The sequence below is a fragment of the Carettochelys insculpta genome, chromosome 7 (assembly GCF_033958435.1).
Source record: "Carettochelys insculpta isolate YL-2023 chromosome 7, ASM3395843v1, whole genome shotgun sequence".
Taxonomy (NCBI): domain Eukaryota; kingdom Metazoa; phylum Chordata; order Testudines; family Carettochelyidae; genus Carettochelys; species Carettochelys insculpta.
Genome location: NC_134143.1, coordinates 55,443,380 through 55,456,262, shown reverse-complemented (window position 1 = coordinate 55,456,262; position 12,883 = coordinate 55,443,380). Strand labels below are relative to the sequence as shown.

The 12,883-nt window shown below is 41.1% G+C and overlaps 1 protein-coding gene across 2 annotated transcripts in view; it reads right to left on the bottom strand.

Annotated features, from left to right (window-relative positions):
- The window catches only part of IKZF5 (IKAROS family zinc finger 5), a 22,899-nt gene extending 10,016 nt beyond the window's left edge, over nt 1–12,883 (bottom strand). The window contains exons 1-5 of one of the 2 annotated variants that reach the window (XM_075000503.1): nt 12,844–12,883; nt 9,758–9,823; nt 5,137–5,232; nt 2,049–2,212; nt 1,572–1,754 (exon numbers count right to left, since the gene is read on the bottom strand). In XM_075000503.1, the coding sequence (XP_074856604.1) occupies nt 1,572–1,754; nt 2,049–2,181 (316 nt within the window). In that variant the 5' untranslated portion in view covers nt 2,182–2,212; nt 5,137–5,232; nt 9,758–9,823; nt 12,844–12,883. Of the gene's footprint in view, nt 1–1,571; nt 1,755–2,048; nt 2,213–5,136; nt 5,535–9,757; nt 9,824–12,843 lie in introns of those variants that run through there. The other variant, XM_075000504.1, reaches the window with a different exon arrangement.

The window sequence follows — 12,883 nt, the reverse complement described above, 5'->3', positions numbered from 1 at the left end:
GCTACATTTCTGTTGTTTTGTTGGAGTGCAGACTAACACGGCTACCTCTCTGTTACTATAAATCTACTATACACCTATTATAGGTTTTGGCACCTATTCCCTTAAGATAGATCCTTCAGGGTTGTTTAGATGAAAGCTATTCATTTGACCCACATTGTCTCAAAAGCCCAAAGGTTCAGTGCTTAGTGTTCTAGGAATTCAAACTCAAGATTTATACTGATTAAAAGGCTTAATGTCCTTCTGATGTACCAATATTGTTAACTTTACAAGTAGAATTACAGACCAGCTTCCAAGAAGGTGCTGTTCCATTAATTCTTCTACAAAAGGGTATAATAAAATCCAGGAGTGTAACTTCTCTCTCCTTGGCACTGGGGAGACTAGCATTATTATTCTCTCCAATGAAGTTTCCACTATCACAAAGCAGGTTCCCAAACTGATTTCAAAAGGAGTTGTGTGTCTGCAGGCATCTCCCATTCATTCAGGATTGTATGTATTGCATGCATCTGCTGTTGAGCTATCAATGCCTCACAGATGAGAATATTTCTCCCAGCGGATATTTAGTTCGTTTTCTGCCAGAGCTCAAACCAATATTTGCTCAAGCAGGACTGGTGGATTCCCATACAGAAAAATTGGGAAGCTTTCATGTGACAGGCACCTTATTGCACAATATCAGTGCCTGGGGGACAACTGATTCTTTCTCCTAGCCAGACCTGCCTACACCACCAGCTTCAGAAGAGAAGTACAAAGAAAAGCAGTTGCAGCCCTTGGTGCAAAGTACTTCTATGCTATTTTTTCCAGAGATTGGCATGTGTCTGCCAACTGGGCCTTGATAGCTCTATAATAAGCTTACAATTCATAACAAGATTAAGCAATCACATGTAGACGGGAGGGGACACAGAATATTGGAATGACATCTTGAAAGATAATTTAACAGCTTTAAAATAAGAGTTATGCGAGGTTCCATCACAAAATGGAAGCATTATGGAAGGGAGTGGAGCTCTACTCTAACTTGTACTTTTTGGAGAACAAGTTTTCCAGTTTGCTAATGAATCGTGTTCAAAAGTGCCTTTATCATCATTTTAGACTAAATGCTCTTCTTGTGTAATTGGTCTTCATGTAGATATCTCCTACTAATAAAACAATTCCATGAACTAGTGGCAAAAGCAGTATTTTCTCAGTTTGTTTATAATTAGTTTGTGATTGTGACCCTCATAATAAAAGAGCTGTGCTATAAGATTCAAAATCCTGCCAACAATTATGCATGTTCAAAATCTTTACCAACAGGAGTAATTCCATTGAAATCAATGCACAACAACTCATTGTAGTAAAGTGCTTGTACAACTGGGGCATAAAGAAGTATTGTTAAATAGCTCATTTTCAAAAAAATGTTCAAAGAACCCACAAACTTAGTTTTCCTCAATTGTAAGCAGTCATCACTATTACACTGCTTGAAGTTACAGGCACACACATCTGCAAAGCCTGTGAGTGAGTTAGTTCCATATACATGGAGTATACTACACAGAGGTACTGAAACACTGCCCAACAGCGAAGTATCGTCAAATCCTTCATACCTGTATGAATTCTGATATGCTCTATAAGTCGTGCTGTTCCTTTGCTGGCATAGTTGCAATAGCGACACTTCAGCTTTCCATCAAATGTCCTTTCAAACCCATCCACTAACATTCCTGAGTTTTCATCCAGTGAAACTTCAACAGAAGGATGATCTAGTCCATTCTGATCACCATCTGCCCCAGCTATAAACAGTAAATGCAGTAGAGATTCTGACTGAGAATCACTGGGTTGTTGTGTTTAGTTACAGTAACACTAGTCCAAACTTATTAGCTCCTTATTCCCCTAACCCCCCCCCAAAAATAACTAAAGAGAAGTAAGTTCTAACAAAATATATTTTTAAACTATTCCCCCAGAAGGTACTACAGCTTTACAGACTAGTACAGTAGTCTTCATAGTAAGCATGTTGAAATGAAAACAACAGTACAACCACCCCCCCAAAAAACTAGAATACTTGAGAGCACATGAAGAAAGCCTACCTCCTTGAAGGGTATCTGCTTCTTTGTCCCCACTAACAGATCCAGAAATCATATTAACGTGGTGTGTCTGTTGAGTAAGATATTCCTGAAAATCTTTTACGAAGTCCAGAGGCTCTGGTTTCTTTTCACCCATATTCACACTCTGAATTTACAATAACTTGTGCCTGGGGGGAAGGGAAGAAGTGGAGACAGGACAGATAATCAGAGCACATTTCATTGAGTTTGTGAAAGAATTCACGTTTACAGAAGACATTGTAAATCAAAGATTATATCGCCATAGTCTTGTTAAATAAAATGAACATGGTTGAAGTAGAATACGTATGAAAGGACCATCATAAGAATATTGTTAATCTTTACCACAGCTCAGCGCTATTTAGTTCTCAGCAACATTATAAAATGCTATTTTACTCTTATTACATCCTTTTATTAAATGAAAAGGGATAGATTAATATGAAGACATGAAAAAATTCAATCTAACCATTCATTTTGGAAATATTTATTGCATAATCTGTACAAAGGGTTAGATTAAAAGAAAATGTCTTCTGAAATGCCATTTTTTCTTAAATGCTGAGATTTGAAATCTTACCATGAAAGGAAATTTATAATGAGAAATTTCTTGCATTGACAATTTTCTGCTGTAATTGTTCTGTAATTTAGAATTATGTTCAGAAGCAAGATTGCTTGCAGACTTAAAGACAGGAATATGCAAAGTTATGATTCATGAAATAATGAAACATAACTGTATATCACAGCACATTCAAGACTGTCAAGAACGTTAACTATATGTTGAGGAAAATTACATTTTTATTCATTCAAGTTTTATATCAGCAGCTGATGGAACAGATTTCAGAAGATAAGAAATTCCAACTTTTCAAGTGTTCAGCTAGGTTTTCAACACATTTTTGATGCATGTTTTGTTAGTGTTCTAAAAATCATATAATATTTAATCTTAAATCAGTAAGATTTCAAAGAGATATTCATACTCTTACAGTATCACCACTTTCTCAGTTTCAAACAACTTAGATATCCTGTCTATGGCTACATCTACAGGAAGAAAAGTAGAAGTTATTAAAGTCAGCTTTGTTGAGTTTCCTCACCTGCCCAGAAAGTCGACTTAGCACATCCTGACTAAATCACTGAAGTTTGGCTGTTGCAGCAGTGCATTGTGGGAACCTATCCCACAGTTCCCTCAGCCCCATCGCATTCTGGGTTTTCTTAGTGGTGCAATACGGGAAAAAAGTGCCCCATAAGTAAGTGCGTGTGTGTGTGTGTGGTCATCTTCCCAGAATGAATTGCCCTCACTCCCCTCCTGCTGGAAACAAGCAGCCATTTTTCTGAAGTCTCGTTGCCTGATGAGATATAAAGTTTGAGTGATCTGCATTAAGACCCCAACCCCAACCCGTTTCTAAGCATCCATTGCTGGGACTGTGTTTCATTCTATCCTTTTTTAAAGAACAGTGAGTTTGATAAAAAAATCCTGACTGTACCATGTCAACAGGTTGCTCAACTAATTCCCCCCTACCTGCCCCCCAAAACCAAGAAACAGGTGTGCTTCAGAAGCTAAAGCCCATGATGCACAAGTGGAACAAACTGGCTCCATGACAGTAGGAAAATATTTCATATTATTCTCAAGGAAAGAAGGAAAAGTAGGGAATCCCAAGGGAAAAGGATCAAACAGGTGGGCTTCAGAAGGTGAAGTACCCTTAGCAAATGAGCTCTGGGAGCACCAGCTGATTGTATCACATTAACAGGTCACTCAACTATTTTTCCCCCTGTGAAAACACAGCAAGCAGGTCACTGCTGGGACTGTAGTTTATTGTGTCCCTTTTTTGTAAAAAAACAGTGACTTTTAAGAATAACCTTAGGGAGCATATGTCAACAGGTCATTCAACTACTTTTGCCCCAGTGAAAATACAGCAAAGAGGTGTGCGTCACAATGTGAAGCACCAAATGAGCTGTGGAAGCGCCCAGCTGACTATACCCATGAGACTTGGGAAAGACTTTGCATTATTCTCAAGCAAGGTGTGATGGGGTTCAGGGGTCCCCCTGCACTGCACCCCGCCCGCTGGCAGGAGAGACTCTCACTCAGCAGGTACAACAGCAGGTTTATTAGGCAACAAATGTCCAGTTTCTCACAGAAGCAACAGCATAGCAGCCAGAGACAGTCCTTCCAACCTGTCCTGGGGAGAGGACCCCAAGGGGTGCCCCTCTGGGGTGTAGCTTTCCCCCTCCTCAGCCTGGCTGCCTTCCAGCTCTCCCTTCTCCTCGCCTCTAACTGCCACCCCCAATTCAAAACCCAGCTCAGCTCCTCCCTGCTCTTTGTTCAGGCAGAGGTGTTATCTGCCAGTTGTAGCCCCAGGGTCATCCTTAGCCACTGGGAGCTGCTGCTTGCCTCGGACATCCAGCCTGACTTACACATGCACCCCCCCCACTCCATCACACAAGGCAGGAAAGAAGGAAAAGTAGACACAAATCTGGTGGAGCGCCTACACACAAAATGTGTCTTTTCTATCCATAAAATTCTGCACTTCTGCTTACAGCATTCTGCCCCTCCACAATGAGGAATAATGCCTTTGTCAACAGTTTCTGGGGAGACCCACTGTCAACAGTCTGGGCTTCTGGTTCATCAGGCAGCCCTGTTTGCTGAGCTTCCGGTTTGCCATTCAGTCAAAAGAGCAGCCAGGCAGTCTGCCTGCTCTTTGTCAACACAGCGGATTGCCCTTTTGATCTGCTTTTGTGTATAGATGTGATCTGTTGACAGAAGTTTTGCCGGAAGATGTCTACCGACAGTAACTTCTGTTGACAGACTGCTGTAGTATAGGCATAGCCTACGTGTAAAATACTTGAAAATGTTTTTTAAAAAATCTTCACTGTCATGAACTGAGCAGTTTGGAAATGCCTGATGCTATCATTTTATTGATTATTCCAGTAGGATACAGAGCTGTATGACACATAGCACGACAGTAAAAATCAGAGCTGCAGCCAGAGCCAGGAAAACAGCAGAAGATTTCTCCAGTGATTTTTAGCTAAATTGTTTAGTTTTCCCATTTTTCTTGTTTATGTTTTTTAAGGTCCACATGAACTATACCTGAATTTCAGTTTCCTGCTAAGTAGCAAACATACTCCAACTTGTACTCCCAATAGGTCAGACAGAAAGCAAGGGAGCACAGCTGTCCCACTTTTCCTGGAAATAAGAAATAAATAAAACAATTAGTCTGTCAAACTTATGTTTTCTGATTTCCTAATCATATCTTTTTTGGCTTCTTGATTTACTTTCAGAAGAAGGGTCCCACTGCAACAAATAAAATTCATAGGAGTCATTCAATTATTTCATTACATGCATTTCAATTCCAGAACGAGATCCTTTCATGGACCCTATGTACTACTCATCCTTCAACCTATATGGAGTTCTCAAATATTTAATTCTGCAGACCACTAATAGTGATCCACAGAAAAATTTGGGGTGGAAAACACTTTATTTCATGCAACAGGCAACTGGAAAACACACTGGGTTTGTCTACACTATCACCTTCCTTCAAAGGAAGGATGGTAATTAGGGTGTTGGGAGTTTACTAATGAAGTGCTGTCGTGCACACATTCATTAAGCAAATTCCCCTCGTGGTAACCCTGAAGTTTTAAACTTCGAAGTTACCCCAGCATGCCAGTACTTCAAAGTACTGGTGGGTGAGCCACGGCTAGACATGTGCCAATACTTCAAAGTTTAAAACTTCGGAGTTGCCATGGGGGGATGGGAGGGGTTTGCTTAATGAAGTGCTGCCTATGCACACCAGCACTTCATTAGTAAATTCCCAACACCCTAATTACCATCCTTCCTTCGAAGGAGGGTGGTAGTGTAGACACAGCCATTCTGTAATAGTGTTGATTAGCAGTGGTCGGAAGAAGGTTTGCAGGGGCAAAGCTGCTTATTTCTGTGCCCCCAGCCACAGAATTTGAGTTTTATATTTTGCAGAGAACTTGGGGTTTCATTATCTTTCAGTTAAAAAAAATTCTTCATAAATCATTTGTAGCTTTCACTATTTCAGTATCACTATTGTAAATGACCAGACTTTCCTAGGACTTTCAGTTGCAATGAGTTTAAAATGGAGGAGAAGATTCAATCTGAAAAGGGGCAGTTTCAATCAGACATTTCAATTGCTGTAAGTGATCACAGATATGATTAGTATCTACATTTTCAACTGGCAAATCCTTTCATTTTACAGAAGTGACAAGAGTTTCATTAACTGATCTGCAAATATCCAGTACCGAACAAGTTACATAGTGCTTTACATTTTCCAACTGCTTCACTATCATTAATTGATTTTAACAAGTTGCTTAAACAAAGAGGCCTAATTCAGCATGTACTGCTAGTTTCTGGAATATAGTAAAACCCTGAGTTATGCGGCAGTTGCATTCCTCGCAACCCCCACGTCAATCAAATTTTATGTAAGTCGGGGAAAGGGGACCCCTCCCCTCCCCCCTCTGATCCACTGGGAGCCTGAAGCCAGGTGCAGTCATGCCTGGTCACTTTCCAGGCTTCCGCTCAGCCACAGGGAGCCAGGAATCAGGCATAGCAGCACCTGGTCCGTTTCCTGGCTCCATGCTGCTTGCAGGAGCCAGCAAACTGACCAGGCGCTGCTGCGCCTGACTCTCGCTCCCCACAGCTGAGGGGCTTTCCCCTTCCCACCTCCCTCTGCTCCATGTCCCCAGGAGCTACTGTGCCTGGCTCCCTGGAGGCTCGGAAGAGGAGAGAGGTCGGGCAGGGGACACCCCTCAGCCCTGGTGAGCGGGGAGCCAGGCACAGCAGCGCCTGGTCAGTTTCCCAGCTCCTCCCCACAGGCAGGCAGCTGGAGCCCAGGATTCTGATATTCACATTAATATGATGAACATGTTTGTCGAAATCACATAAAGCGGGAGTTTACTGTACTAGTTTTCTGCAAACTCTCTTTTAAAGATTTCTGCATGAACCTCTCTTTCACAATACTGCTTTGTGTAAAACAATACAGTATTAGTGTAATAGGATACTGTACTGTTGATTCCAGTTTGATACACTTGTTAAGTTATTTGGTACTGGTCTAGTAAGAACTAGAAATATTTTGGTGCCAAAATGCTAAGCCTCTAGAATAGGTATGGTCTCCTACATCACCTTGCTATCTGACCCCTGTGGTCCTTGACAGCAAATGTATTAAGACAGTCTCTACTAAAATACAAATAGAAAAATCTGTTTTGGAAGTGCTTCTCAGCAAACATAAGCGAACAAACTCCACCACTTCAGGAAAACAGTAGTAGGCTCTAACTCCCTAATTACTTCTCAAGCTTCTGAAGTGAGGTGAGAGCACTGCTAAGTCACTGTCCTTTCCCTGTTGCAACTGCTCACAGCTTCCCCGCTATTCTTCTGCTGCATTTCAGGAATGACATACAAGAGGCAGCTCAAGTTGCATCATTCTCTGCTTGCCTGTCATGCTGGGGAAGTCTCTGGGAGAACAGGAGGGAACCTCAATCAGCTCTGCCTTAACCTACAGAAATGTCTAGCAAAGGAAGTCTCCTTATCCTCACAGAGGGCAGTCAGGGAGAGGAGAAAAAGAAGAGAAACTGGAAAGGAACCACCAATAATGGCTCCCTGATACTCTTTCAGAGCTCACTTTAGAGCCTTGGGATTGTTCTTGGTTACACCAGTTGTAACTAGTTCCTTAGGGACCATAGGGGGATTGTGAAAATATAATCAGCTTCAGCAACTTTCCCCATACAACTTGACCCCAGCACCACGGGATATCAGGATGACAGCATACAAACTAGCTCGGTATATGTGGGATGGTGCCCTCCTGAGAAAAAAAATCTGCCTCAGAAGGGTGTGGGTGGTCCCTTGACTCTTTTGAAATAACATGTTCAGGCTGAAAGTGTTGGAGAGCAGTGTTGTACCAATTGCCTGATTCAGGAACAGGAGTAATGAGCTTCAGAAGCAGCTACATTCAGTTTTGATTTGGAAGGACAGATAACAAAATATACTTTTCACTAGTTGGAATTAATAAAGGAAAGGACCATGGAAACAAACAAGTGAGAGTTTCGTTATCCATTCAAACCAGTTCCATTTAGTCCTTTCCACTCCAACACTAATGAAATACAGAGGCAGAAATCCACTCTGGAAGGATTTAACCCCATATCGAGATAATTTTAGTAAAATATATAAAGCTCTACAGGTCTATAGTGGCAAACAAAAATCAACACCTTTCTAGTACTCAAGACAGTATAACAACTACATTTTCTAATAACTGTCACATTAGTACCACCAGAAAGTAAAATCACAGCAAAACCAAATTGGCGTGCAAAGGAAAGGATCATCAGGTTCTCTTGGTTTGCAAACAAGTCAAAGGAGTTTCCTGACTTGACATCTTTTCTTCCATTTGTTAAACTTGATTTCCCCATTTCCCTTTGTTCCTTGCTCAACACAAGCCAAAATTCCAATGAGGTTTTTTTTTTTGTGTGTGTTTATCAACATTAATTATTGGTATCAATTGTGTCTAAATACTTCTTGGAATAGGAGTTAACCAATGGATGTTTCTTAAGACAGGCTTTATCTGCTATTTTTGGAACCTGATACAGTGGCTGAAACTCAGCCCTAGAATAAGTGGCATTGTTGAGAAAACTGGGCCTATCAATTTACCCAAATTGTGAGCTCAATGGTAAAAATGTATAAATTCGCAAAATCTTACATTAATCTGTTACAATAACTGTTGAACAAAAGTACAAATGAAAGGTAGAATAACTGAATGAGTCTAAATTAAAAAGGCCAAGCTGATATTATTGAAGTTCTGTGTTAAAATTATACTTGCTAAAAATGGGAGTTATGGAGGCAAAAAGTTAATAAGCCTAAACTGGTGTGTTGACTATTAAGACTAATGGATGGACAAAGTAACAAGGATAGGCTGTTCTACTTCCACTTCCTTTTTGAGTCCTTAAAAGAAGGATTTTGTGGGAAAAGAACAAAAAGGACACATGGAGAGAACACTTGACCACTTTCATGGTTGCTAACTTCCAGTTTCCTGAGACTCGGGGCCTTAACCATCCTGATCTTAACATGTGTCCTGATCAGAATGGGCCAGAGGGAGCAGCCCAAATGACATCGTCACCTTACCCATCTACAGCTGAATCCCAGACGTTACTGGAATGATGGTTACCATCTTTGATGAAAGCTAAGAGACTGTAAAAAAGGAGGGTGTTTCCTTCTAAGATTGGGCTTGAACAGCAGCAGCAGAAGAAACAACATCTCCAGCCCATCTCAAATAACTTCTCTTTTTCCATAAGGCCAGGTACTATCATCTTTGATACTGTACAAGACACGGTCAAACAAGGGGGGCGGTTCCATTTAAAAATACTGTTACAATGAAAACTTTGCTTAGTACTTGCATTTCAAGTATTTTAACTGTTTTTTCATTCTTTTTTATTTCTTTAATAAAAGTTTTAAAAGATTGTAAGGGCATGTTTGTCATAATACTAAGCTGCCTGAGATCTCAGTACTCCACCATTATATAATGACTGGGTTATGTTAATGCCATTAGCTCATTTAGTCCATCTACATTAATGCAACAGTGCCACTCTATCAGCTTCCAAGAAGTGATGCCCTTTTATGGCAGGTCTGAATATAGTCCACTATTCTCTCTTCCAACCACTGTAAGTTAATTCTGAGCACACCTTTACACATGTATTTTGCCTACCCTCTTTCAGATGTCACCAGCTTCCTCTAGGTTTAAGTTAACTTGTGTTCCATTTGGTGGTGGCTCCTGCAGTAAAACAAAGATACCAGGACATGCATTAAAAATGTACGGTGTATGTGGGATGGGAGAAAGTAGTTTAGAATACAGATGCCATGTCTGATGAAGTTATACCTTTCAAGCATGTCAAATATAGGGATTAAACTACTGATGCACAAACTGGCTGTGGGGGTTTGTGCCAGAGGTCCAGGGGGCATAAAGAAACTTCAGCAATTTACCCTTAAAAACATACAAATAAAAATATGGGCTGGCTTATTTTCAACAATTTAGGTTTCAAAACTACAGTATGACTATTATATCTTTAAAATTAATTTTGATTCTTTAACTTTAAAACTTATTTAATGATTAACAATTGATATTAAAAGACAAACCAGAAACATATAAAATAATAATTGAGAGCCTGTGACCTCTCAAGTGAGCCAGACCATATTACACTAAATCGAATAAACTAACAGTCTTGTCTTTGTTTTGCTTTCATCTGCCAGCATGAAAAATAGTTTCAGGTCACAAATAATGAAGAAAGGTATGACAAATTCTGTGACTGATAAGCAGGGGGGGTTGGTGGGGGGGACAGAGGGGAAAGACTGCGACTGGAAGAGTTTGAATACCACTGGACTAAACTATTCAACAATACATATTAAAAATTTGAGTTTAGAGATGGCTCAATAGGAATCAACATTAAAAAGAACCATATTTTCACCGGAGTATGTAACGATACTCTTTTCTTGAAAGGGAAAAGTTGATTTGTGTGGTCATTTATACAGTGACATTTCAGTCCAAAAAATTCTCACGGACTAAACACTGAAGAATGGGACTGCAGAAAGACAGAAAACATGATTTAGTGGTCTGACCATCATGTTTAAATTAACTTCATTCCCTGTTACCATAGTTATGATTCTCAGAAATCCTTCATCCTGATGTACATAAATTCCCACAGCCTCTAAGAACTAACTCAAACATCACCATTTTCTGTTTCACTTGCAAGGAACATGTCTTTTATCATGCTTAAATTAACAAATAGCATATCATGCATCTTAAAAAAAATGCAGACCATTTCCCCTTTAAATAGAGGAAACACAGGGTGAGAGAGAGAGAAAAACCCAAATACAATGACAGCTGCTAGTCATACCACATACTAAGGTTAGTCATATCATGGCTATAGGTACCTGAGCCAAATAAATTAAATTACATATTTTAATGTGCAACTTTTGGAAGACACCTCAAACTACTCATACAAAATTCTACTCATGTGAAAAATATATTTTAAATACATCACCAATCATTAAAATGAAGGGGTAGTATAGGCTTTGTACCTTAATGGTAAGATTTCATGATAATTTTGACAGGCTATATAAAGTAAACAGATTCTACCTCCTACAAGCAACAGAGAGATTTACGTACTATATTATTTACGATGAGCAAAATTTTCCTTCCTATACAGTACTTCAATGTTGTGCCTACTACTGGATATTGGTGGATCCCCTCATTCAGTAGTATCCATATATAACCTACATAGTGCTGTAGAATGCCTTAATGTGAAAGCATTACAGAAAAGTCCTCTACAACTATCTTTGCGGGAAAAAAATTCACACACATGTACAGCTGAGCCTTCTGAGTTTCTACACTTCGGATATCATGGCTCTGAAATAGCTGTGACACAGAGAAGCAGTGCAAACCTTAGGCAGCAAGCAAACACACAAAGGAAATCTCAGAGGTGTTAGTGTTAAATATATGAAGGTTCACATTTTCCTTCAAATATATGAAGGTTCACATTTTCCTTCAAGGAAAAAACATGAAGTCCCTCTGACACCATCTCAACCTGCTGTAAAGCCACTGCCTTGGTTTCTCTGAATGAAGGAATTCTTTCATAAAGAGAAGAACCAAACACCTCTGAACCCCAGTAACTGTCATTTGACTTATTCTATTACTTTCCAAGCAGTATGTGAGTGGGGAGCAGCATTCCCTCTATTCCTTCCATGCATAAGCAGTATAAATGTTGTTACGTGCACCACCAGAAGTAATACAAGCCATATGGGAACTCTGCTAATCAGCTGTGCAATACCTGAATCTCTCCTGGTTGGCCACCTAAGAGCTCAGGTTACAGGGATCACTGGTCGGGAAAAGAATCAGGATCTAAAGCAGTCACACGTAATGCTCAAGGTTTTAACATAGTTTTGTGACCAGAAAGTTAGCGCAGCACAACCACATTTCCACAAAGCTATCAAAGCTTCTTCAAAGTCTAAGAAACAAATGAGTTTTCATACAAAGAATGAGAACTAGATTCTCCACACCCCATTCAGAGCACTTCTTCCTCACACTAATTTCCTGGTAGGAGCCAACACGGGACAGGGCGACTACACTACTATTGCAGCACTCCGTAAAGCATATTTTAATTGCTCCCTATTTAAAGAAAAGGGCTGTACAGCAGATTCCAACCCATTTTCAAGGATTTACTATGAACCCCATGCCAGGGAGAAGTCTTCCCCAAACCTATTCTCCCACCCCCATCTCACCCTTCCCACACTCAATACCCTTCCCAGCCAGAACCGTTTGTGTCTATTTCAGTCTGCTTAAAAATGACAATCCCACGTTTTCAGCCGCGGCGAGGCACCGGTCGGACCCCGCCCTTGGTCTCCCGTGCGGGGCGGTACTAGAGAAAGAAAGGGACACCCCATGCTTAGGGATGGGAGGAACCCCTGGTTGACACCCAATCCCCCCAACGCTACGAGCGCAGAGCAAAGGGCAGAGGCCGTCCTCTCTCTGGGACCGCGCGGACCACCCACCCACTCACCTGGGAAACAGCCAGCGCAGAGAGCAGGGAAAGTCCGCCACTCAGCTAGAGGGAGAAGGGACAAGTGTCCCAGTGCCCCCTCTGCAGGGCGGGGAAGTGTCCCTCGGCCCCAGCCCCCGATGACAGCCCCCATCCCAGATCACAGACAACAGCAGACCCTGGAGGAAAAGGGCACGAGGCAGCTCTCGCACCCGCAGCCACCCGGGATCCCCAGCTACGGAGCAGGAGCAACACTTACCTCCCCTGCGGCCCACAGCTCTCAACACCCACCGAAGCCG